At 48.6% G+C, this 23,774-nt stretch overlaps 1 protein-coding gene across 19 annotated transcripts in view; it reads right to left on the bottom strand.

Moving 5' to 3' along the window:
- The window catches only part of AOPEP (aminopeptidase O (putative)), a 323,900-nt gene that overhangs the window by 129,528 nt on the left and 170,598 nt on the right, over nucleotides 1-23,774 (bottom strand). For 17 of the 19 annotated variants that reach the window (XR_006776735.2, XR_015722917.1, XR_015722920.1 and 14 more), the window contains 2 exons: nucleotides 16,730-16,919; nucleotides 12,563-12,669 (listed from right to left, as the gene is read on the bottom strand). The exons of the other annotated variants lie outside the window; for them this stretch is intronic. Coding sequence is in view for 8 of the 17 variants with exons in the window: in XM_045780965.2 (XP_045636921.1) it covers nucleotides 12,563-12,669; nucleotides 16,730-16,919 (297 nt within the window). In the remaining 9 variants the exon portion in view is untranslated. The remainder of the gene's footprint in view (nucleotides 1-12,562; nucleotides 12,670-16,729; nucleotides 16,920-23,774) is intronic. 19 annotated transcript variants of the gene reach the window in all.

Raw genomic sequence — 23,774 nt, 5'->3', positions numbered from 1 at the left:
TCTGCCTTCGGCTCAGGGCATGATCCCGGCGTTATGGGATCGAGCCCCACATCACGCTCCTCCACTATGAGCCTGCTTCTTCCTCTCCCACTCCCCCTGCTTGTGTTCCCTCTCTCGCTGGCTGTCTCTATCTCTGTCAAATAAATAAATAAAATCTTTAAAAAAAAAAAAGAATAATGCTTCTATGGACATTTGTGTACACGTTTGTGGGTGAACTTATGTCTTCATTTCTCTTGGGTAAATACCTAGGAGTAGAGTTGAGGGGCTGAATGGTAACTACACGTGTAAACTTCTGAAGAGCGGTCCGACTGCTGTGCAAAGGAGCTGCACCCGTTCACTCCCACCAACAGTGTAGGAGAGCTCTAATTTCTCCAAAACCTTTCTAGCCCTTGTTCTTATCTGACTTTTCAGGACAGCTGTCCTAGTAGGTCTGAAGTGATAACTCACTGAAGTTTTGATTTGCATTTCCCTGATGGCTAGTAGTACCACATATCTTTTTATGTGCTTATTGGCCATTCGCGTACCTTCTTTGGAGAAATGTCTATTTAGATCCTTCGCCCATTTTTTCCCCCTTCGTCCATTTTTCAATTGAGTTATTTGTCTTTTGTCCAACTTATTGCTGAACTGTAAGAATGCTTTATATATCCTGGATACAAGTCCTCTCAGATATATGATTCGCAAATATTTTCTCCCATTCTGTGGGTTGTCTTTTCACTTTCTTGATGGAACGCTTTGAAACACGAAAGTTCTTAATTTTGATGAAGTCCAATTTATTGATTTTTTTTCCCCTTTTAGTCACGTATTTTAGTTTAAGAAATTGTGCCCTAATCCAAGGCCATGAAGACTTATACCTATGATTTTTTTCTAATAGTCTTACAATTTCCACTCTTACATTTAGGTCTTTGATCCATATTGAGTTAATTTTTGTATGTGGTACAAAGCAAAAGGTCTAACTTCATTCTTCTGCATGTGGATATCCAGTTGTCCCATGGCCATTTGTTGAAAAGACTATTCTTTCTCTCACTAAATGGTTTTGGCACCCTCGTCAAAAACCGAATGACCGTAAGAGAAAGAAGAGTTTGTTTCTAGACTCTCAATTTCATTCCATTGGTCTATATGTCTGTCCTTAATGCCAGTGTCACACTATGTTGATTCCTGTAGCTCTGTGGTAAGTATTGGAATTGAGAAGTGTGAGTCCTCAACCTCTGTTATTTGGCTATTCATTCTGGGTCCCTTGAATTTCCATATGAACTTTAGGATCAGCTTGTCCGTTTCCGCAAAAAGAATAGGCAGCTGGAATTTTGACACTGGTTCCATAGATCAGTAGAGGGAGTGTTGCCAGTTTAACAATCTTAAGGCTTCCATCTCATGAACACGAGCTGTTTTTCCATTTATATGGTTCTTCTTTAATTTCTTTCAATGATGTTTTATAGTTTCCAGTGTATGTGTTGCACTTCTGTGTTAAATTTATTCCTAAGCATTTAATTATTTTTTATGTTATTGCAAATGAAGTTGTTTTCTCAATTTCATGTTCCGATTTTTACAGCTAGTATATAGAAGAAACACAATGGACTTTATTATATTGATCTTGTATCTTGTAATCTTACCGAACTTGTTGATTAGTTCTCACAGTTTTTTGCAGGGAGGATTCTCAGGATTTCCTACATATAACATAATGTTATTCGCAAAAAGAGATAGTTTTACTTCTTCCTTTCCAACCTGGGTGCCTTTGATTTCACTTTCTTGCCTAACGCCTTGGCTAGAACCTCCAGCACAAACTTTTTTTTTTTTTTTAAGATTTTTTATTTATTGATTTGACAGAGAGAGACAGCCAACGAGAGAGGGAACACAAGCAGGGGGAGTGGGAGAGGAAGAAGCAGGCTCATAGCGGAGGAGCCTGATGTGGGGCTCGATCCCAGAACACCGGGATCACGCCCGGAGCCGAAGGCAGACGCTTAACGACTGCGCTACCCAGGCGCCCCCTCCAGCACAATCTTGAGCAGAAGCATAACCACTCTATATAATTCCTTCTCTCCTCAACCATTGACATGAAAGAGGAAGAAGCCCCTATAAAACTGCATTTTAACATGTAGTAGAATGTTCTTTCGTGTCTTTGCAGCAGGTCCAGGCAAACACCTGTATTGTTTTTTTGTCAGCCATTCTGGGTCAAAACTATTGGCCAAAACACAAACGAAATGGCGGTGTGAGAGGATGAGAGTTTTTCTGAATGGGAAACTAACACTCATTAGCCAAGAATGTAATGTATACCGTGCTAGAACTGGCTGAGTGAGTGAAATGTCCTCAGAGGCTGGGCAAAATAAGAGTGAATTATTATAGATCGGTTTATGTATATGAATTATTTTTTAAGGAAAATCTTTTTTAAGGATTATAATGAATCAGTGCCACACCGGGCAGCAATACAGAAGTATGCATATATACTTATAAAATTTATTTTCAGAAGGAGTCACAAGAAAATGCTAGCAGTGATTATTTTAGGGTGAAGACTACAAGGTTGGGGATGAAATTTTACACCTTTCTAAACTGTTTGAGTTTTCCTGTTATGTACTTTTAACTAAACAGTGATTATGAACTGTTTTATTTCTTCTTTATGCTCTTCTATATTTAAAAATCCCTATCAAATATAATTGCAAAAATGAAACACCGTGTACAGTAAATATGTAATTAGGGGCCTATCAAGCAGAATTCCATCCCTCCCTTAGAAATACCTGAGTGATGAATAACCAGGGAATGGTCTAGAAAAATGAACAGGGAGTGTTATTTGAGTTCAAATATTCAGGACATGTCTCTCATCTTTGTGGGTAAAAGAAGTGAGAACTGAGGGAGTCCCTCCAACAGGAAACAGGAACTGAGTGGGCAGCTCAGGGGGATAGAGCTGGCCTTCGAAACAGGAAAGTGCAGAGGCTGCTTCTGGCTAGCTGAGAGCCTTTAAGTTTGTCAGAAAATGCTGGCACAGGTACAGCTCCGTCCTGTCACGAAAGGGTAGAAACTGTCTACACAGCTAGCTTGCTAGTGAGCGTGGTTTCAAAAAAGAGAACTAGACAGAAACAGTGGAGGTGAGGGGGATCCCGGGCCTGAGGGATGGAGAATGGAGGGTAGGAATCGCCAGATACAGGAACTCTGTAGGCCAGTGTCAGCGGTTGGAACCCAGGTAAGAACTCTCAAAGCCATAGAGGCAAGAATTGCTTTCTTCTCTGGGCTGTGGTCAGAATCTGCTCAGAATGCCAGGGGAATTGTACCGAATGGAGCCAGAGGGGACACTAGCCCAGCCCTAAGGTAGAGATTAGACCACAAGTAGGTTCCAGGAAGGTATGAAGATTCCATTTGTCTCAGAAGCATTGCCAAGTTAATTCTGACCTCAAGCTATTAGTTTGAGCATCTTTGTTTAATGTTCAAACTTTTTTGGGGTTTGTTTTTGCTTTTAATCCCATCTTTTCATTTGTAACCAGGCATTTTTGCCTCCCCCGGCCCCTCTCTTTTTAAACATCCTCTTAACTTCTCAATAAAATTAACTTTTTGGGCATTCTAGCCAATTGCAAGTTTGTCAAGAGGAAAGGTAGGTGTTTCCAGGCTCTGGTGGGTAAAGAGACAGGAGCAGGGCGCCTGTGTGGTCACCAGGGTAGTGTGGCAGCAGTGAAAGAAGAGATAGAAACCAGCATAAACCAGAAGAGAGAGTGAGGCTGGCTGTGGCAGCTGCGTCCTTGTGTCCTCTGTCACTCGTTGGGCAAACACTGACCAGGTGTCAGAGGGTCTAGATGACAGACCCTAAGACGTGTTGAGTATTTACTATAGGATGAACCATTGGAAATTGACGATACCGAGCCATTTTAGATCCACCAAAACGGCAATTCTCTGTGATTCAACCCAATATATGTATTCTAACTGACTTGTATGTATTCATCACATTATCCCCCCACGCTCATCTGTAAAGTAGAAACAATTGCGTGTATATTCCCATGTTATAGTGAGGAGACCAAAGCTCATTGTGCTTGTGTAACTCTCTAAAGGTCGCACAGCGAGTTGAAGAGTCAAGATAGGACTCAAACCCAGGCGCTCTGGCTTCCAAGCTTACTCTCTAAACCCTAGACTACTCTCCTGGCTTGAGACCTGAAGACCAACGTGCTCTGGAGATAGCCCGGGCCTGCATTCTCAGACGGTTTTTCTCTAAAATGAGGCAGGACAGACCAGGCTTTGGCCAAGAAGGAACTGGGACTGTTGCCTTTCACTCTGTTAAAGTCATAACAAACTTCACAAAGCCCACATATTCAACCACTTCCTTTAATGGGTCAATCCTTATCTGCAATCAGAGAAAGCTTTACATCATATTAGTAGAAGCCTTCTTTGAAGCTGTATTGACATTTCGACCAGTTTTGAACTTAGAGCCTTAGGCCAATCAGGAAAAGCATCCCAAGCTCTTCTAAACCCAGGTGTGGGTTCCTGAAATGCCACCCAATTCCATCTGGCTGCTAGACTCTGTCTCTCTGATCATGTGTGATCTCACAGGCTGGGTAACCTTTCCAGAACTCCCATTTTCATTATGTCATTCCTGGAACTGAAAATAGCTCCCCAACGCCTGGATGGTCACATGCAAACTCTTGAATCTGACCTCTAAGGAACTCCATTACTTAGCCTGTCCCTCCCTGGCCCTCTCCGGTCTCATGGGTTCCTGATGGCTATCCTCTCCAGGAAGCTCATTCTCACTTAATGCCCATTTCCATAATTAACCGACTGTTTATGCCTGCCAGGCTTTGCTCCTTGAATTCCCTTCCTTCCAGTTCTTTCCCAGTCTCAATGCTAGCCCTTCTTACCATCCCAGCTCAAACCTCACACCTTCCCAGCGGCCCTTTCTAGCTAAGCCTACCAATACTAACCTCTCAGTCCTTAGAACCCTGAGGATACAGCCTAGGGTTTTTCTATGTACTGTGTTGTGACCAGTATTTCAACCCTATGTAAATAATATAGAAAGACCATCAGGGACAGAGCTTGTGTCACCTATGACATTCATTTCCTCAACATTTATCAAGTACCCATTCAGTGCCCAACCCTGTAGTACATAGAGGTAAAGAAAACACAGTCCCTGGGCTCAAAAGGCTCATGACCCAGAAGAAAGATACATTAGGTTAGACCACACGAAATTGCTGTTTCTGTAGCTTAAAAATGGTCAAATATTGGCTATATAATGTGGCTCATTACAAATACAATAATCAAATAACGTAGTAAGATCAGGGATGAGGATACCACCAGAGCATGTAGGGGGTACAGAGGAGGGTCATGCGCTTGTCAGGAGACAGCCTGAGACTTCTGGAACACAGAGATATATGTGCTGAATCGTGACGATCTGGAGTCATGTGACAAGGGGAGGATATTCTAATAGAGACAACATGAAGACAAGGCAAGGAGATAAGAAAGAACAGGTAGACAGTAAATGTTATGGGCTGCATTATATTTCTCCAAAATGTTTATGTTGAAGCCCTAACCCCCAGTACCTCAGAAGGTGACTCCATTTAGAGATAGGGCATTTAAAGAGCTAGGTCGGTTAAAACGAGGCATTTGGTTGGTAGCCTTTATGAGAAGAGGCGACTCGGACGTACAAAGAGACACCAGGAGTGCAGACACGCAGAGGAGGGACTGTGTGAGGACTCAGCGAGAAGGGGCCACCTGCAAGCCAAGGAGAGAGGCTGCAGCAGAAGCCAAACCTGCTGACACCTCCACCTTGGACTTTCAGCCTCCAGAACCGTAAGAAATACATTTCCGCATACTGGTCTGTGGCATTTTGCTATGGCAGCCCTGGCAAACTGGTACCATAGGGTTGGAGTTGAACTAAGGGAGGTGGCTGGAGGGTGACGCAAACGATGGCAAGAGAAGAGACTGTCCCAACAGGCAGGACAGCTGGTGCGGGGCGCTGTGCCCGCTGTGTTAAGGAACCCGACGTTTCTCCTGGAGGCGAAGGGAAGCTTTTGGAGAGTTTTAAGCAAGGAGGTGGCAGAATCAGAAGGCGTTTCAAGGAGAGCTCCCCAGTGGCAACAAGGAAGGTGGATTTGATGACTAGAGACAAAAAGATCAATTTGGAGGCTGTTGGATTGGTGCCAGCGAGTTATTAAGTTCCAACCAAGGAGACAGCAGTATGAGGAATGGAGAAGGACCCAGCTGAGAATACTTATGAGGAAGGTTCATAGTGGTGGCTGAAACCCTCCCAGGATAAGGAGTAGAGAGGAGGGAGGAATCGGGAGACTCCCAGTTTTGACCTGGGATGAGCGTGGGAACATGAGCCACCACCGATGAGCTCACTGCCATAGGAGGCGAGCCGATGGGGCCCAGGGAGCGGGGTTAGCAGTGTGAAAGGCCTGTAGGGTCACCAGGAAGACAGGATGTCACATGGGTAGCTAAGCAGTCACATCTGATCTTTGAGAGAGAGCAGGGCTGGCCTGGAGATGTGGGAGCCTCCAGCAAAGAGGGGAGGTATGGCCAGCAGTGCCCACTCCCCATTCACAATCCGTGGGGCCTTTATCATCTGTGTGCACATCAACTCCTGGCATGTTCTCTATGGCTCTTCATCAGATGTGGCTCTCAGGTGGCCCCAGCCTGTTTTGCCCGCAAAAACACAAGAGTCGGAAGTACGTGGGAACATACATCCATCGAAGCAATGGGGACAGGTGCAGGGATGTGTACACAGTCTGGGCTTTATCCCGGGGGGACAACTCTGAGACTGACCCACACCACCTCCAGAGCCATCCTAGGTGACTTGACTTGATATCACGGCACTCTGGCTTGGCCTCCTCCCCTTCTCCTTGCTTCTACTTCCCGTCCTAGGCAATCTTCCTAATAAATCTCCTCCACATGAATCTTGTCTCCGGGTCTGCTTTTGGGGAATCCCACCCACGACAGAGGGTGTAGATGAGACCACACCAGAACAATGGATGGCAAAGAGCAGAGCCCCCTAGGGAATACCAGCTCTGAAGAGGCAGGTGAAGAGAAGAGCCTGAAGAAGAAGATGGAGGAGGGACAGCAGAGGGGTACCCATGAGCCAGATGACATGTTGCCAGGAAAGCCAGTTGACAGAGATTTCCAGAACAGAAGACTTGTCAATAGTACCAAATAAAGCAGAAGAGTCCCACTAACATAAAGACTGGAATATGTTCACAGAATCTGGTGATCAGAACGGCAAAATGACCCCAGGAAAAAAATAGTTTCCCTGGACTCATGACCCTAGCCCAACGTTCCAAGTGATGGGAACTTCATTCTCCCTTCATAAATGGGTCCTCCCTTCCCTTCTTTCTAAGTTCTAGATTTACGTCAATGCACACACATTTCCATTGCCATCTCTGGAACTAGAAATGTGTCTTCAGTTGTACTGACACTGACAGGTTGGCTCTCGGGCCTCTGAACGGTCGGAGAGATGTGGGTGTTGATGCATTTACAGAATTGAAGGAAGAACATGGCTAATGGCCTCAGTTTTCCCGGGGGGACAGGAGGCAAGACAAGGAAGGGAGAGCGGGGAAGGGGGGAAGGTCTGGAATGGATACTGAAGGCCACAGGGAAGGGAGCTGCCTGGGGAAGAGGGAAAGGATTTGTTCCCAGCCTGTGGGGCCACTGGAACCCGAAGTGGGCACGCTGGGGGTCTCAGGCCCCGGGACGGAGGAACAGCGGAGGCTGAGCCTCTGGGCTGGAGGTGGGTGTGTGGCAGTGACAAGAGACTCTCAAAGGAGGGGAGCCTCCCATGAGACAGGTTTGGGTGGCTGCGAGTGGATGAGTTCCCATATGTGGGTGGGAAAAGACTGCTGTGTTCTTCAAGGATCAGAAATAAAAATTTTGAGAAAAACTTCAGAGGTGAAAGCTTCATGCATACCAGATTTCAAAAGTCTTATTGTTTAAATGTTTAATATTTATTTATTTATTTATTATTTTTAAAGATTTTATTTATTTATTTGACAGAGATAGAGACAGCCAGCGAGAGAGGGAACACAAGCAGGAGGAGTGGGAGAGGAAGAAGCAGGCTCCCAGCAGAGCAGGGAGCCCGGTGCGGGGCTCGATCCCAGGGTCCTGGGATCACGCCCTGAGCCCATGGCAGACGTTTAACGACTGAGCCACCCAGGCGCCCCACCCATGATTTTTTTAAAAAGATTTTATGTATTTATTTGACAGACAGAGTGAGAGGGCACAAGCAGGGGGAGCATCAGAGGGAGAAGCAGGCTCCCCGCTGAGCAGGGAGCCCGAGGCAGGGCTCGATCCCCGATCCCCGATCCCCGGACCCTGGGATCGTGACCTGAGCTGAAGGCAGATGCTTGACCAACTGAGCCACCCCTAAAAGTTTTAAGTGGAACACACAGCGCTTAGGCGTCATGCAAACTCAGAGCCTGCGGCACGCACAGCTCATTCCGCCTATGGAGAGGGGCACGCTGGGGCCTTCCCCCGTCATTATGGACGGGCTCTGTGACCAGGGAATGCGGCATTTGTGAGGAAGGTAGGAGAAGACACCTGCGTTCCTCCGGAACTCCACCTTCCGTGGAGGCAGCAGCTAGGAGAAAGAGCCACATCAGATTCTGGGCCCGTCAGCGCCTCCTCAACAGGATATATTGTCACGTTCTTCTCAGCACAAGCTCGACTTCAACAATGAATCCAGAAAAGAGGGGAAGTGATAATAAATCACAAGCAATAAAAACCAACAGAGATTTCTTCTGACCCCGCCGCCGTAGCTCTTCACCCCGCGGGCCTGTCGGAGTAGTACACTAACAGAGTAGGGCCCTTCAGAGAGAGAACGCAGGAACCCAGCAGTGCCCCCGGGACCAGAGGCACCGGAGCCTTGCAGAAGGCCCTGCGCATCTTCCTTGGCAAGAGTCACGACGGCTGCAAGGTCAAGGGTGGAGTGGGGGTGGAAACAACTGGAGAGCAGAGTGGTGGCGGCCAGCCAGAGTAGGCCGGCAGTAAGACCAGCTTCACCTGGTGCACGGCTGTGCCCGGAGTTGGTGGACAGGTGAGGGAGGGAGAGTCTGAGGAGAGCCACCGGGGTCTGGTATATGGGAAAAGCATCTTGAACAATTAACAAATGAGAAGAGGCGTAGAGTCAGTAATGTGACCCCTAACCTTTTGAAACTATGAGCAAATCGCCACGCCTCAACAGCCTGCAGCCACATTACAGGCTTCCCAGCCAAGGAAGGCTGAGAAGGAAAACACAGGAACTGTTGTAACCAAATGAATCTCACCATCGGGTCAATCCAGGACACATCTGATGAGAGCCATGCTCACCACTGGATGTATGGGAGACACGACTGGAAAACGGTTCCTGTAGGTGACTAAAATCAGCAAGCCAGAGCCAAACACAATTTTAGTTTTTCTCTTCTCACTTTGTTAATACTCCAATATCTATAATCAACACAATGTCGAGTTTTCTTCCTTCCTGATAGCCACCGAAATAATCAGACACAGGCACTCATGTGTAAAAAGACAAAGATATTTGGTCCAAGAATACTTTTTTTTTACCCTGACCTTCATATCCTTCCACAGTTCAAGATACCTGCAGTGGTTTTTTGGTTTTGTTTGGTTTTTAATGCAACTAAATGCTATATGGAGTTCCTTGAAGGCAGAGAGAAAGTGTGTAGGGGAAAGAAGGTCATTTCCATCCCTGGATTCCAATCTCTGTTCTGCTCTGTATCAGCTGTATGAGGCTGGACCCCTTAATCCCTCTTTCTGAGGTGTGAGTCGTCTAAGTATAGACGCGGAATAGCCAGCAGGAGGGGTGGGGAAGGACTGGCAGCAGAGCGCAAGGAAATCTAGGAGAGGGTGACACAGAAGCCAAGAGAAGAAAGTGCTTTTAGAAGAAGGAGTGGTCAACCATGTTGAAAGCTGCAGCAAAGATGAGTAAGAGAAGCTTCCATTTTGTCTGTCAACACCGAGGAGCGAGGAACATATCAAGACACAAACCAAGACTTCTAAATTGTTCTTGGTACATCATTTCAAGGCCACGGGCTATCTTGAAAGGGAGCTGGGGGGTGGGGAGGAGATAGCATCTTTGATTACCGTCTTGTTTTAAGCGACTTCTTTCCCAAGGTCTTATTTGCATATTAAACCAAAATAAAATCTGAGAATAAATTTTTATAACTCTGATTCTTTTTTTTCCTTTCACTTTCAGTAATTTCTAGGCTCTCTGTGCCCATTTAAGGGAGAATTCGAAAGGATGGGAGTAAACTAAACCTTGACTATATAATGGTTCATGAACATTTCCTCTTCATTGTAAGCACATCTGATAACAATAGTTTCCATACTGATGTGCAACAAATCTTTCAAATGCAGTCATTTCATGGTTTGCCTAAATTTAGGCAAACACAATTTCTGAATACTAAGAAAAAGAAAAACAAATGCCATAATAAGCTTTCCAGCACAAGAGCCTAAAAATAGTGTATTTCTTCTCCCAGCTCTACACACACAGGAAAAGCTCTTGCCCATCAGAGGCTGGGTTGATCACAGCTCCATCGAGTCCAGACAGAAGGTTCTCCTCGCGTGCATACTGACTTCCCCGTGTGTGGCTGGCCTGCTTATAAACTGGGAGCACATTTCATCAACTAATGTTCATTATGACGCCCCCTTCTCCCCCCACACCACCAATTCCCGAGCCCCTCTGCTGGCTCTCCACCTTCCACCTCTTCCCTAGCTTTCCTCTCTCCCTGGTGATTTCAGTGTGCTCAAAGTTTTTAGTACTTATAGACTGAATGTTCCAATCTCTCCAGTGAGCGGCTGACTCGTAGACCCCACTAAGTTCTCAATATTGAGTATCTGTTTGGCATCCCAAACTTAACGTATACAAAACTGGGATTTTTTGCTTTTTCTTCCCCATGTCTTGGCTGTCTCACCAAACGGCCTCCCCATCGACCCAGTGGCTCAAGTCAAAAGCCTGGAATTATTCTGGACATTCTCATCTCTCTCTTCTCCACACTCAATGACCAAAGACCCACCAGCTCCACCACCCGAACACGTCTCAGATGGGTCGGCCACTGCTGCCACTAGGACATCTTGCATATGGATGACTGCAAGGTTCTAACCGTCCTCCTTCCCATCCCTCGGTGGCCTGCAGTCCATCCCCCAGCCGCCAGAGCAGCCCTGAAAACACAAGACAGACCAGGATCCCTCCTGGCTACAGGCCCTGGGGCGCATTCCGTTGCACTTCGGCCTAAGGCTCACTGGCCTGACTCCTGCCTGCCTCTCTCTGCCCATCTGGCCACACCGCCCTCCTTTCTGTTCCTCAAGCACCAGCCTGCCAAGCCCTTTCCTGCTTCGGTGCCTGTGTGGTCCTCAGAGATGCCTTCCGTTCCTGGCACTTCTCGCCATCTGAAATGAGCTGTGAAGGCAACAGGGTCCCACTAGGCGGAAGCTAGGTGACAGCGGGGACCCTGTCCACCTCCGTCATGGGGATAGCCGTCCCACTGGCTGAGGGCAGAGGGGTGCAAGGAGCGGGGCTGGGTGGAGAATGCAGGGCTCCCGGCTCTGGCTCTAGCTCTCCTAAACAACGGTTGAGTCAGCAGACCGCAGAGGTTTTGTACGCGAGCGCGAGAGCGGGGGACTTCTTCTTTGTGGGAAGAGCGGCCACACCCCAGGCGGCCATGCGGCACAAAAGCGCCAGCCAGCCTCCCTGGGGCCAGGCTGGGCTTGGTGCATTGCTCTCAGACTTGGGCCTCAGTGGGCAATCCCTGAGGAGGGGGGATGTTTATTTAAAAACAAACAACTGAACCGGTTCAGGCTGGCTTCTGCCCCAAAGATAGACTGGCCTTGTCATCTAAACTGGGGAGCGACTGCTGGATGGCTGTCTTCCCACCTGACAGCGGATTCCACGCCCTTGGCTGTAGTGGAGGGGGGGGCGGGATGAAAGCTTCTGTTGTCATAGCAATCGCAGTATTCCTGGGGCCTAGGCTTGGGCTTGCAGATAAACAATGATTTAGAGAAACGAAGAAAATGAGCAAAGCAGAGAAGGGCAAAAACGGAATATGGCAAGCAGTAATCCTAGAAGTAAGCACTGCAAGACACACGTGGAAACCACACGCAGGAGCGAGGAGTGGAATCTTCCCCAGGCACCGGAGTGGCCTCCTGCTGGGAGGACCCAAAACAAAAGGCCCCATTGACACCAACATCTGTTACTACTAAACACTTAGGAATCAATATTTTCATAAAGGTTTGTTGTTGTTGTTATTGTTGTTTTTCTTTTGGCTTAGAGGGTGACTATGTGTCAGACTACCAAACCCCCACCTTGTCCAAGTCCTCACAAAGTCACCACACAAAGTGACTATTAGAACTTCAAACAAAGAATTTGGTCCTGAAAATGGCCTTGTGTTCATTTTTTCCTGAACAGAGACACCAGAAAAACGTCAGCGGGCAAATCTAAACCCACGCCCTGAAAGACTTCAAACATAACAATCACATCCCTGGGAAGATGAGTGACCTAACCCAATTTGATTTAAAAAGGAAAGAGAGCAGATTTAATAGCCGGCCAGGATGCGTCTTGAAGGGAAGGAGGGGGAGGCAGAGGATGAGAAGGGAAAGAGATCGCGGGGCGCTTTACCTCAACACCTGCATCTCCTCGGGCGAGTTCCGCACCTCGTCCTGGAGGCGACACCAGCGCAGACAAGCCTTCAGCTCCTGCCGCTCCTGTGCCTCGTGGGGGGCCAGCTGCTTGGGCCACAGACACACAAACACATGTGCACAAAACAGTCACTGTGGTCCTCGTGCGGGGTCACAGCCGCCCGATGGAGCAGCTTGCTCAGTTTCAGGGTGACGGCACAGATAGCCTCCCCGCCGTGCCTGGCACCCCATCAGAAAAGTCACAGGGCCAAAGGGGTCTGGTAGGTCCTCACACGAAGACCCAGCCGCTCACTCTCCTGCTGGTGACGGAGCTGGGCCTGGCCATCTGGAACCCACCCCCTCACACACCCCAGGGCCCAGAAAGAGCAGGCTTCCCTAGAGGGCCGTTTCCACTCTGATTCCATCCAGCCCTTTCCTGCTTTGTCTTCCTGCACAGGGTGGGGAAGGTCGCCTCCATTTACCTCCTGCTTTTCCCAGCCTTCAGTTTGGTTAAGGGCTGTTTACAGTGGAGCCTGCTAATGCAGCCCAGATGATTCTGTCTGCATACAACCAGAAAGAGTGTATTGCCTGGATTCACTCCGGGGGAGGGGGACGCCATCACACCCTGCCCTGCTGGCGAGAACCGGCCGCTGCCACTAGGCGCGTGAGGCCCCATGGCTCAAGTCTCTGTAAGGGAGGGCAGCAGAACATCCGCCTGGGAGGGAGATGTCAGTATCAACAGGCATTTCTGGAAATGAAAGATCCTTAAGAGTTGATTCAACAGGTATTTACTGAGTCTCTGCCAGACCCTGGGTACATCATGGACACAGCCTGTAAGAACACTAGCCATGAGAGTGTGGCGATGGCAGAGGTTAAGGAAGGACCTAGATGCCCTCTGGCCAACCAGGTGAATCAGAAGCCTTCCCTGAGGAGGTGGTGGGGCCTGCACCGGTCCCCGGTCCCCGGTCCCCGGGGAAAGCAGGAGTCAGCCTGGGGAGGAGGGACTTCAGGAAGAGGGAAAGCATGTGCAGGGTTCAAGGGGCCTGGAAAGAGCATGATATGTTTGGAGAACGGTGAGGGATGTGGTCGGGTGGGGAGCGGGCCATTACCTGGGGAGAGACAGAGGTGCCAAGTAGCCAGCAGAGGCCAGACGAGCCACAGATTCTGTGTGCCCTGTTGCTAGGGGCCGAATCATGAGTGGAAAATTCATATGCTGAAGCTCTAACCCCCATTGTGACCGTACTTAGAGATGGGGCCTTTAAGGAGGTAATTACGACTGATGAGGTTATTAGGGTCGGCCCTGGTCCAGCAGGACTGGTGTCCTTACAAGAAAAGTAAGAGACACCAGAGCTCGCTCTCTACATGTGCACAGAGGAAAGGCAAGGGACAACATAGAGAGGAGGTGGCCGCCACCGAGCCAGGGAAGAAGGGTGTCACCGGAATCCAGGCCTGTCAGCGCCTTGATCTTGGACTTCCAGCCTTCAGAACCACGAGCAAACAAGTGTTGTTGAAGCCCCCCGGTCTGTGGTATTGTGTTACGGCGGCCCAAGCTAAGACACCTGTGAGGAGGTTAGACTTTATCCAGGTTGATGACAAGTTACATGATGCAATCTTGCAACTAACTCAGTTCCCTTCCCCTGTGGACCACCACTCCAAGCGGAACGCCACTCTCTACCTCTTCGTTCAGTGGTTTCCCCCTCCCTCACTTTGCCGTGCTTGCTAATGTTCAGTGCTGCAGAGCAGTCACCTGGAGCAAGTGGCCGATGTGCGCCACCCCCACCTCCCCCGAGGCATCTGCTGCTGACCAGGAGAGTCCGGTGGCCGACCCACCCTCCCCTGCCCTGAAGAGCCTTCCTCTTCTGCTTGGAAGGTCTGCTGCAGACACTCATCAGGGACCAAGAGCAGCTCCTTCGAGGAAGGGGCTAGAGTAATCGATGTGCTCTGGAAAGGTTTCCAAACTTTGTGCTGGAATCCAGAATGGCCACTTTGCTTCACACCAAAGTGTTTTCACATATTGAAGAGATACTGCCTAGACCCTAAAGGATGACGAGGTGGGTTGTCCCCTGTTCCAGGTTAAGGGAAAGGGAGGTACAGAGAAACCACAACTTCTACTTTCCCTTTGAGGCCCATGTCAGAAGTCACCTTCTCCGAGAAGACTTTCTGGATCTGCTCAGGCCTGACCTCTCCCACCTTTGAACTCATACAATATTTGGTGTTTGCCTCTCTCTTCTAACTTATTTTCCTCTTCCCTCTACTGTGTGCTTTTCTTATCTTCACAGTTAAACTATGACCTCTTTCAGAGGAGGGCTGGGTCTCACTCATCCTTTTATCCCTACAGGTCTAGCACAGAACGGACACACAGAAGGTATGCAGCTGTGGGATGAGGCCAGACCGGCTTCATGTCTCTCTTAGTGGAGATGGACATATTCAGGGCAGTAAGAGGCAGAACCTAAGCAATGAGACTCAGGACTGACCCTCTGAAAACATGGGCAGGGGCCAAAGCAATGGAGGAGTGCTTTTTGGGGATACAGGAGATAAAGAACAGAGAGATCATCGTTAGATGCCTGAAATATACTCACGATTACCAAGAACAGCACAAATCTGATCGTCTCAGGACAGAAGCACCCCAGAGAAGGGATGATGATAGAGGCTCAATTATATCGGCCTATTTAACCCTTGCTGAATGCCCACTGTGCGTCAGTCAGGTGGTGGAAAATACAGAGAGAAAGAGAAGAGAAAAAGAGCACTGGCATTTCCTGCACGAACTCCATAATTATCCCGTTCGCCATGCCAGCTGATGCATTCTTATAAGTATTTCCCAAATGAGGAAACTGAGGGTCAGGGAGGCTATGTAATCTACCTACATTTCCAGAGCTGGTTGACAGCATGGCTGGGATTCCCTGCCCGATCCGACTCCAAATGCCACCACCTTGCCCAGATCTGCCACATGGCCTCTCTTCACTGTGTGGCAGGGGACACAGATGCACACACTGCTGGCCAAGGTGCCGCGGGGGTGGGAGGGTGAGTAAGCTGCAGCTCCACTCTGAAAGAGGTCACAGTCTAGTTGTGAGGACAGGAGGAAAAAGAAAGAAGTGAGGAAAAAGGGGTAAGTACCAAATACTGTGGGAGTTTAAAGCTTCTAGAATGGTAAGTATTGTGAGTGGAATGATCAGTCTGGGCTATCCAGAGAAGGTGATCTTCGGCTGGTTAGTGAAAAATAAACAGGATTTCAACAGGCAGAAGGAACTTGAACAAAAGCATACGGGTATGCACAACCTTGAGGATTTCAGAAAATGTTAACTCGTCCAGTGTGTGAGGGGTGGGAATGGCCCGGAAAAGAGTGACCAAATATTAGGAACTGAAAAATAAGCAGGAGGCAGTTGAGCTGCCATACCCTCGTTAGAACCGCAGTCAGCTCTTTAAAGTAGAGGTTGTAAACTGGGAGCGTGGTGCCCATACCTCTGGGTATGTTTAGTTGGCATAGGATTTTTACATTACTAAATCTCACATAAAAATCCAGATTTAGAACTTCCTTTGAAACAACTAGGAGGCCAGGCTCCACTGAGCCCGCCCGCCGATACCACCACGCTTGGGCCCAGCAGAGGGGAGGCTGCCATCTTGTCCCTGCCCTCAGCACTCCCTAACCTACAATACCAGCCGCTTTATTCTTCATTACTTGCCAGCGGACATCTGAGACCATGCCTCCTGATTTAAAGTTTCATCTTATTAGTAAAAAAAAAAAAAAAAAAAACACCCCCAAAACCAAAAAACAACCAAACACAAGTCAGTGTCGCCACAACCATAACCACAGGGGAGTGCTTGAGCATGCCACGACATGACCTTCTCTTCTAGTCTTTGCTCAAACGTCCACCATCAGAGAGGCCTTCTCTCGGTGCCTTGTAAAACCGGGCTTCCCCGCCACTCTGCCCAGCCTCAGCTGCCTTCACGGTGCTCACCACCTGCCATGGCGGGGATGTGTTTGTCTGTTTCACTGTCCCCTCTCCTATCCCTACAGGGAGAACCCCCAGGGCTCAGGGAGTCCCCTCTCTCCCCAGCATACAGCACAGTCCTAGCACGCCAGAAGCCCTCTCTGAACCTGTGGAATGAACGGATGCCCATGAACAGTCTGATCCAGGTCGGGAAATGCTTAGGGTCACTGTAACCCTACCTGCTGCGCTTCGGCCCAGAACACGTCTTCCAAGTGAGTGGCGAACCCTTCGCTCAGCCACTCCTCCGTCCAGTCCCGGGCCCCGATGGCTAGGCCAAACCAGGCGTGAGCGATTTCATGGCAGAGCCGGGTCCCACAGAGATGGTTCGCTCCTGTCAAGATGCTCTGAGAGAGGAAGATGATGTGTGGGCTGTGGATAATGGGGGAGAAAACACACGGGAGTCTTGTTAGAGCCTGCCCTCGCGGCTGCCCCACGGGGCGGCTTTCTCAGCCTGGCGAGCCTGTTATTCCCGTGTGCATGCCAGATCACGACCCGTAGGCTTGCAGCTTAGATGCTTTCAGAAATAAATCAAGCGGCGGTTTACGTTTCTGGCAGCGGTTGAGGTGGCTGTTTGTGCCAAGCAGTTGTCTCCGTCATCCAACGGCTATTACCTGTAATGAGTAACCTGCACCAAAGTTTTATACCGAAGAAATGACAAGGCAATGGAAGCATTTACTCTGAAATCTGGACTGTAAAAGAAGAGCAGGTGTGAGACTGTGAAGCCCATGTTGTCAAGAGAGTGATCAAAGAAGCCCCTTCAGCCAAAAATCCGAGCAGCTTACACACAAATTGAGAAGTCATGCAGAAGGACAGGAAAAGCCGAGAAGAATGGGACCAAAATTTTCCATTTCAGACTGGGGCTGGCTATGGAGTTAACACACTAACAGGTGTCATGGGTGGGCGAGGTTTCCCAGAGACTCGGAGAAGGGCTGAGTCTCCGTAAGGCAAAGCTTCTCAAAGGTCTCATCTCCTCCTGGTAGAGGCTTATACACTTACAAGGCCTCACAAAACTGGGCAGGGCGTGGGGGGCGGGGGGGGGGGGGGAAGGAACCCACCCAGGTGTGCAAACGCCCCGGGGCTGGCACCAGCTGGGGAGATTTATCTAATCGCATTTTCCATACCTTGTTTTAAAACCCCAAATACCATGATTAGAATTGCATAGACGAAGTGGGAGAAAGGGAGGCTGAAAGCAGAAGAGATGGAGAGAAAAACTTCTGTGTGTCCACCTTCCACATTGCTCATTGATCCAGGACTTGTTTAAGTTTTATTCATGAAGAATTTGCTCTTAAAAAAACCCAAAAAACCCCAAAACCTCTCCTCCATCAATTGAACGAGAACAGTTGTGAAACCTCCCAAATTAAGAAACCGTACACACTGGTTCCTTCCTTCAAAAGCCATTTGTTTGCTATCATGTCGGGTGCACACAAGCCAGGACCGCGCGCCGATCCGTCCTCCGCCCCCACGGCCACCAGTGGAGAAAGCCCCACCTGCACTGCCCTTGCACAACATCGCCCATTCAGCTCCGAGAGCTCCACTGAAATCACAGGCGCCACGTGTGCCAAAATAGACAGCTTTCATGTGAAATAATAACAGGGCAGGCACGCAAATGAAAAGCGTCTGCCAGGCCCTCGGCAGAGCCCACCAGAAACCCCGGGAATTAAAAGTGCACTTGGGGCATTTAGGACACGGGGGTCATGCGCGGCAGGCGCCAGACAACAAGAAAAGGAGGCAGGAAAGAGCGAGAATGGGAGGGAGGACAGATGGAAGGAAGGAAGAGAGGAAGGCGGGAGGAAGGAACGGAGAGGCACAGGAGCTAACCTCCTTCTTACTGAGAAAGTTGCCCCGTGGAGAAGACAAACTGCGAAACCTGGCATTTTCAAGTCAATGACCCCTTGCTCTGGCATGTGCAGCGCTACAAAGAAAAGCCACAGAAATGTACCAAGTAAATAACATTCCAGACATACTGCTGGCAGCACTTCACCCTTTTGGCTAAAACAAAACAGAAGTAACTGCAGGCCTTGTAAACAGGCTCCAAGACAAGCCTGTGTCGGAAGGGTCTGCGGGCCAGAGACACAGACGGTGTGCACACAGTGACAGAGACGGGAGGGCTGACCCACCCGCTCAACCCAGGGAGGTTACACAAGCTGATGACCGAAATCGCAGCCAGACTGGTCATGAAGAAAAAGCCTGCCCTGTCCGCGGTGACCGCTCACTGTTCTGTCCCAGTGTGGAAGCCTAGCCAAGGCCCATTTATGCAAATATCAAAGTCTAGAGAGCCCGAAGGAATGCACAAAAGCAGCTGGGGGGGGGTGGCTGTGCGTTTTCCTGCCCTTTAATCTTTTCCCTCCAACGGCCTTTGTTGTCTCCACCAGACCTCCTTCCCCACCTGCCAGGACTCCACTGGCGCTGGGCCCCGTGTGTCTTGGCTGGGCTCAGGGCGGAATCCTACACTTCCACTTCCCATCCCCAGTCCCTTCTTCCTAGCCGGGAATAAATATACTTCCTACTGTCTTCTGAGAAAGATCAAAGCTTAAATGTCCTCCTGGGTCGGAAGGAAGGGCGTTTCACTTGATATAAGGGACCCTATTATCAGTGGAAAACACGACCTTCTCCCTGAAAAGCAATTTTCCAGTTGAGAACCAGATCCTAAATTGTCCTGCAGTGGAGTCGGCCCTCTGAGGTGGGTTTTACCTGTGGGCTACTCTGGGGTCGTATTTTCCTATGAAGGAAATGGCTTCCTTCTTAAAACTAAATTAAAAACATGGAGTCAGGTTTTGATAACCTTTCTCAAGGGTTGTTAACAAAATTTTGACATAAAAGAACCAATAGAATTTACTTTTAAGGAGAATTTCCTCCTCTCCTTTCGACCCCACAAGTCAGAATTTCTCCTGTCAAGCAGGATTTTTTAAACCGCTTTTTTTCAACAGTGAGTGGGGAAAAGTATAATGCTCTTAAGCTCCCTTCAAGGATTAATATTAAATACTCCTTTACCAACAGATAATCTACTTCCTGCCCACCTTCAAGATAGAATGGATGTTTAGAATTTTCTACTTCTACCTTAGCCTTGATTTATAAGTTTCACCCCTGGGTTCCTCACACATTCCCGCGTTCTCAGAGCCTTATTCATGGTCCTAATCAGCCAGCAGGTCATCCGTCTTCACTCTGACAAGGCCCACTGGAAAACAGGTTTTCTTGTTCTCCCCTGAAAGGGCCTGTGTCAGCTGCCTCCACAAATGCCAAATTGTCGATTCATCATTGCAGAGGATGGAAGATAATCACTTCAATAATATCTTCATCCTAAAGACAGTCTTTTTTTTTTTTTTTAATTCACAGAGTTTATCACTTCTCCCAAATAAGAGATGGGCGGGAAAGTAATACTTTCAACTCTCAGAAAGCACCGGCCCCCTGGCTTGCATTCTCCATCATAAATTCCCTTTCGCTACAAGTGGTCAAGGAGGACAGCGGGCGGCCGGGCAGGGGGGCGGCACAGAGCGACAGCAGGACACGTGTTCTCATTCTTTCCCAGGAGACCACCAGCGGGGCTGCTCCCTCCGGAGGAGGCCACGTGGTGTTGGATGTCTGCTGCCTTGCCCCTCGAGATTAAAAATATCATTTCTGGCCCGAAAGCAGCTTCCCAAGACTGTTCCTAAAAGCTACCTCCCCACCCAGATTAGAAGGCTGTGCCTGTTAATTTAAAACATGCTTCCAGCAGAGGAGGAAGGAGTGCCTTCATTACTCTCAAGAGTCGCTCCAATCCTTCGGGAGGAATTCAATTTGGAGCGGAAATGGAGAATTTCATCAGATCCTAAGCAGGGGCTGTTCTGTGATTTATTTCAGCTTTGTCCAGGGAGACGTGACCAGCGTGGCCCATCCCACTGCCCAAGAGAGAGGTCCAGCCCTTACCCGCTTCTGCTCAGTTCTGCGCCTCAGCCAGTCAGAGTGGGCTGCGGTGCGACCAGGAGGACAGGAAATGGCTTTCCGTTAAGGACAAGAAGAGCCCCAGGCCACCCCTCCCATGATACTGGAGCTAATTGCAATATCCCCGGAGGGAGCAGATTCACTTTTTATACGGATCCTTGGGAAGTGCGTCCAGGAAACCAACTTACACTCCTCAAACTTGAGCTTCTTAGTGATTCAAAGTTTTTCACAATCTCCACACGTGGACCCCAGTATCCCATTAGGGAGAGGAAGGATGAACCAGGAAAGAGGGAAACAGAGGCTCCTTTCCCTCCAAAGACAAACTTTAAGGGTCTCATAATCGCGTGAAAGCAACTTTTGCTTGTATGACTTAATGACTTGCTAATTTAATTTGGACAACTAAAAGTAGACTCATAGTTAGCCTGGGGCAATCTGCAACGGAGGACAAATCTTAGCTACCACTCCCGAAGATTCAGGATGTGTTTCCTCTTTCATTCTAAGGTGTGATGTGATACACGCCGAGCACTTCAACCCATGTGTTTACAAAGCAAAATGTTCAACTTGGGGCCCCTCTTCTCTGCAATGAATTCCTGCAGTCCCCCTCTCCTGCATGCAATCTAATGTAGGGGCTGCATCCGTGGTCCCAAAGGCAAAGGGGTGGCCCAGATGACCTGGAGAGCCCTGGCTCCCATCTGGCTCTGAGACGGCTCAGTAGGGACTAGCTACGTTCCATCTGCCCCATCTGGCAGCCCACTGTGGCCACACAGCATAGTCTTTAAACTGGAGCCATAGAAGATGAGGGAATGTTCTTCTGGGGACAGGGATTTTCAGGAGCTTGAGGTAGAAACCAGTTCTAAAAACGTGAAGATAACTTACTACATCTGATCAACACTGGGATCTAGGTTCGAGAGAAAAGGGTAACATTAAGTATAAGTTTTCCTTTAAAAATTCTGAATAGCAAATAGGCAGTAAAACATCTACTCATTTACCTAAATGGATTTTGGCTGAAACTGCCAACATAACTAGAGCAGAGAGTGACTAAGAGAATGCCCAGAGCCACATTCCAGAGATTTCTACCAAAAATGTATCTTCCTTCTAAAGACTCCTTCTTGCTTGAGCACTTGCTGTGTGCTAGGCACTGTACGTCATATCTGACCTACCTCATGACCTGAGGAGATAGATTTTATTATTGCCTCCATTTTACAGATTATAAAAGTGAGGTAGAGAAAGGTAAAGTGACTAGCTTAAGGTCACACAGCTGGCAAGTAATGGCATATACGCTCTTGACCCCAAAGCCTTACTCTAACCCACTAGCCCAGGGTCATTGGGTTTAGACCTACAACTTCTGGGCTCCCATCCCTCTGTGCCAAGCCCAGGGGTACAATGATGCCCTTGTTGGAGCTCCATCTTCAGAGTCCACCCAAGGGAAGCCATCAGCCATGCCCTGGGACCTCTGTCCCTGAAATCTATGTCATAGCCAGAACTGGCCCAGGGTTATCAGGCCTTTTGATCACAGAGCTTCAGCCTCTTCCTTGTGGGAAGGAGGGTGAGGATGGAAGGGATAGGGGACAAAGCAAGGAAAACATCACTACTCCACTTCTGATATCCCCAAAGGACCTAAATTCCTGAACGTAACACCTCATTCTTCCTAACCCTGTCCTATGCCAGGAGCCCCTTGTGGACCACTTCAAGGGGATGCTTAGATACCCAAGCAGGTGCAAAGGCACTCAGGCCAGTCCCTAGGAGCCCAGAAAGAGCAACAGGTCAGACTCTCCCTGACCTCTATCTCCCACCCATTTGTGCTACAGCCTGATTTTTTTTAACATTATTTTTTAGAGCAGTGTTAGGGTCACAACAAAACTAGCAGAGGGTACGGAGTTCCTATATACCCCCTCCACCCACACATTCCCAACCTCCCCTGCTATCAACATGCCCCATCAAAATAGTGCAGTTGTTACTGCAATTGATGAACATACATTGATGCCTCATTATCACAGTCTATGGTTTACTTTAGGGTTCACTGTTGTGGTGGTACATTCTATCAGTTTGGACAAATGTATGAATGTAACCACCATTACAGTATCACACAGCACACGGAGTAATTTCACTGCCCTAAACAATCCTCTGATTTTTTTTTTTTTCAAGAAGAGATGGTTTAAAGCAGATCACAAACTCAAACGATCACAGGAGCCAAGAACATTATAAAATGAGGGATGTCGGAGATGAGGGAAGTAGACAAAGAGATGAGGAAATAGAGAAGGAGAGAGGGAAACAGACAAGGAGCGGGGAAGGAGTCAAAGAGATGGGGAAGGAGTCAAGGAGATGGGGAAGGAGTCAAGGAGATGGGGAAGTAGACAAGGAGATAATGGGGAAGTAGACAAGGAGGGGGGAAATAGACAAGGAGGGGGGAAGGAGTCAAGGAGATGGTGGAGAAGGAGACAAGGAGAAGAGGGAAGGGGACAAGGAGATGGGGAAGGGGACATGGAGAGGTGGGAAACAGATAAAATGAGGAAAGCAGATAACAAAAGGAAAGAGGAAGTAGACAAGATGGGAAGTGAATAACAAGATGAAGGAAGGAGATTAGGGAGTGATAAGGATATAGGGCAACAGGTAACTACAACAGGGAAGTAGAAAACAATAGGGGGAAATAGGCAGCAATTTTTTAAAACACCATGTGCAAACCAACCAACCTATGGACGGGGGCTACAATTTTCCCATCTCTGGTTTAAAGCAGTTATCTTAGGGGAAGAAGCTTATGCTTCCATTGCACACAGAGGTGTAATGACTGATGTCTGCACCCCACCAGGGTTCGCTTGGGTGCTCATGGAAGATGGGGAAAGGCTCAAAAGCTGAGCACAGATGACAGCTGGCAGGAGAGAGGGGGCTCCTAGTGAGGCACAAGGAGGTAAGAAGGGGAGGCGCTGGGGACACCAAAACATTTTTGCCCTCTTCGTAATTGGGGTTAGGGTTGGCCTTAGACCTATTGCTAATGGGAAAAGTAACAGCATGGCAGTGACAAAACAGAGACTATCTCTGGCTCTAGCAAACACAGAGACCACTTCTGACTCAAGAAAACGGAGGCCATCTTTGACAGAGTGTTTAGCTATCAAAAAGTAGAGCAGTGGACGCTGCCCTTCTGCTCCACCGGGCAAATCGTCCATGGGGAACGCTGTCCAGACCTCAGCCCTGCATGCTCAGTGCAGACAGTGCTAACAGCCAATTATTAGGAGCTGGCTACCTCTAACTCGGGCTACCCTGCCTGAGGAAGGTGGTAGTGGTTGGCATCTAGTGGTTCAGCTCATCTAA

The sequence above is a fragment of the Ursus americanus genome, chromosome 34 (assembly GCF_024610735.1).
Source record: "Ursus americanus isolate L20-20 chromosome 34, mUrsAme1.1.p, whole genome shotgun sequence".
Lineage (NCBI taxonomy): Eukaryota > Metazoa > Chordata > Mammalia > Carnivora > Ursidae > Ursus > Ursus americanus.
Note: the sequence above shows the minus strand (reverse complement) of the source record. Positions and strands in the feature narration are given on the sequence as shown.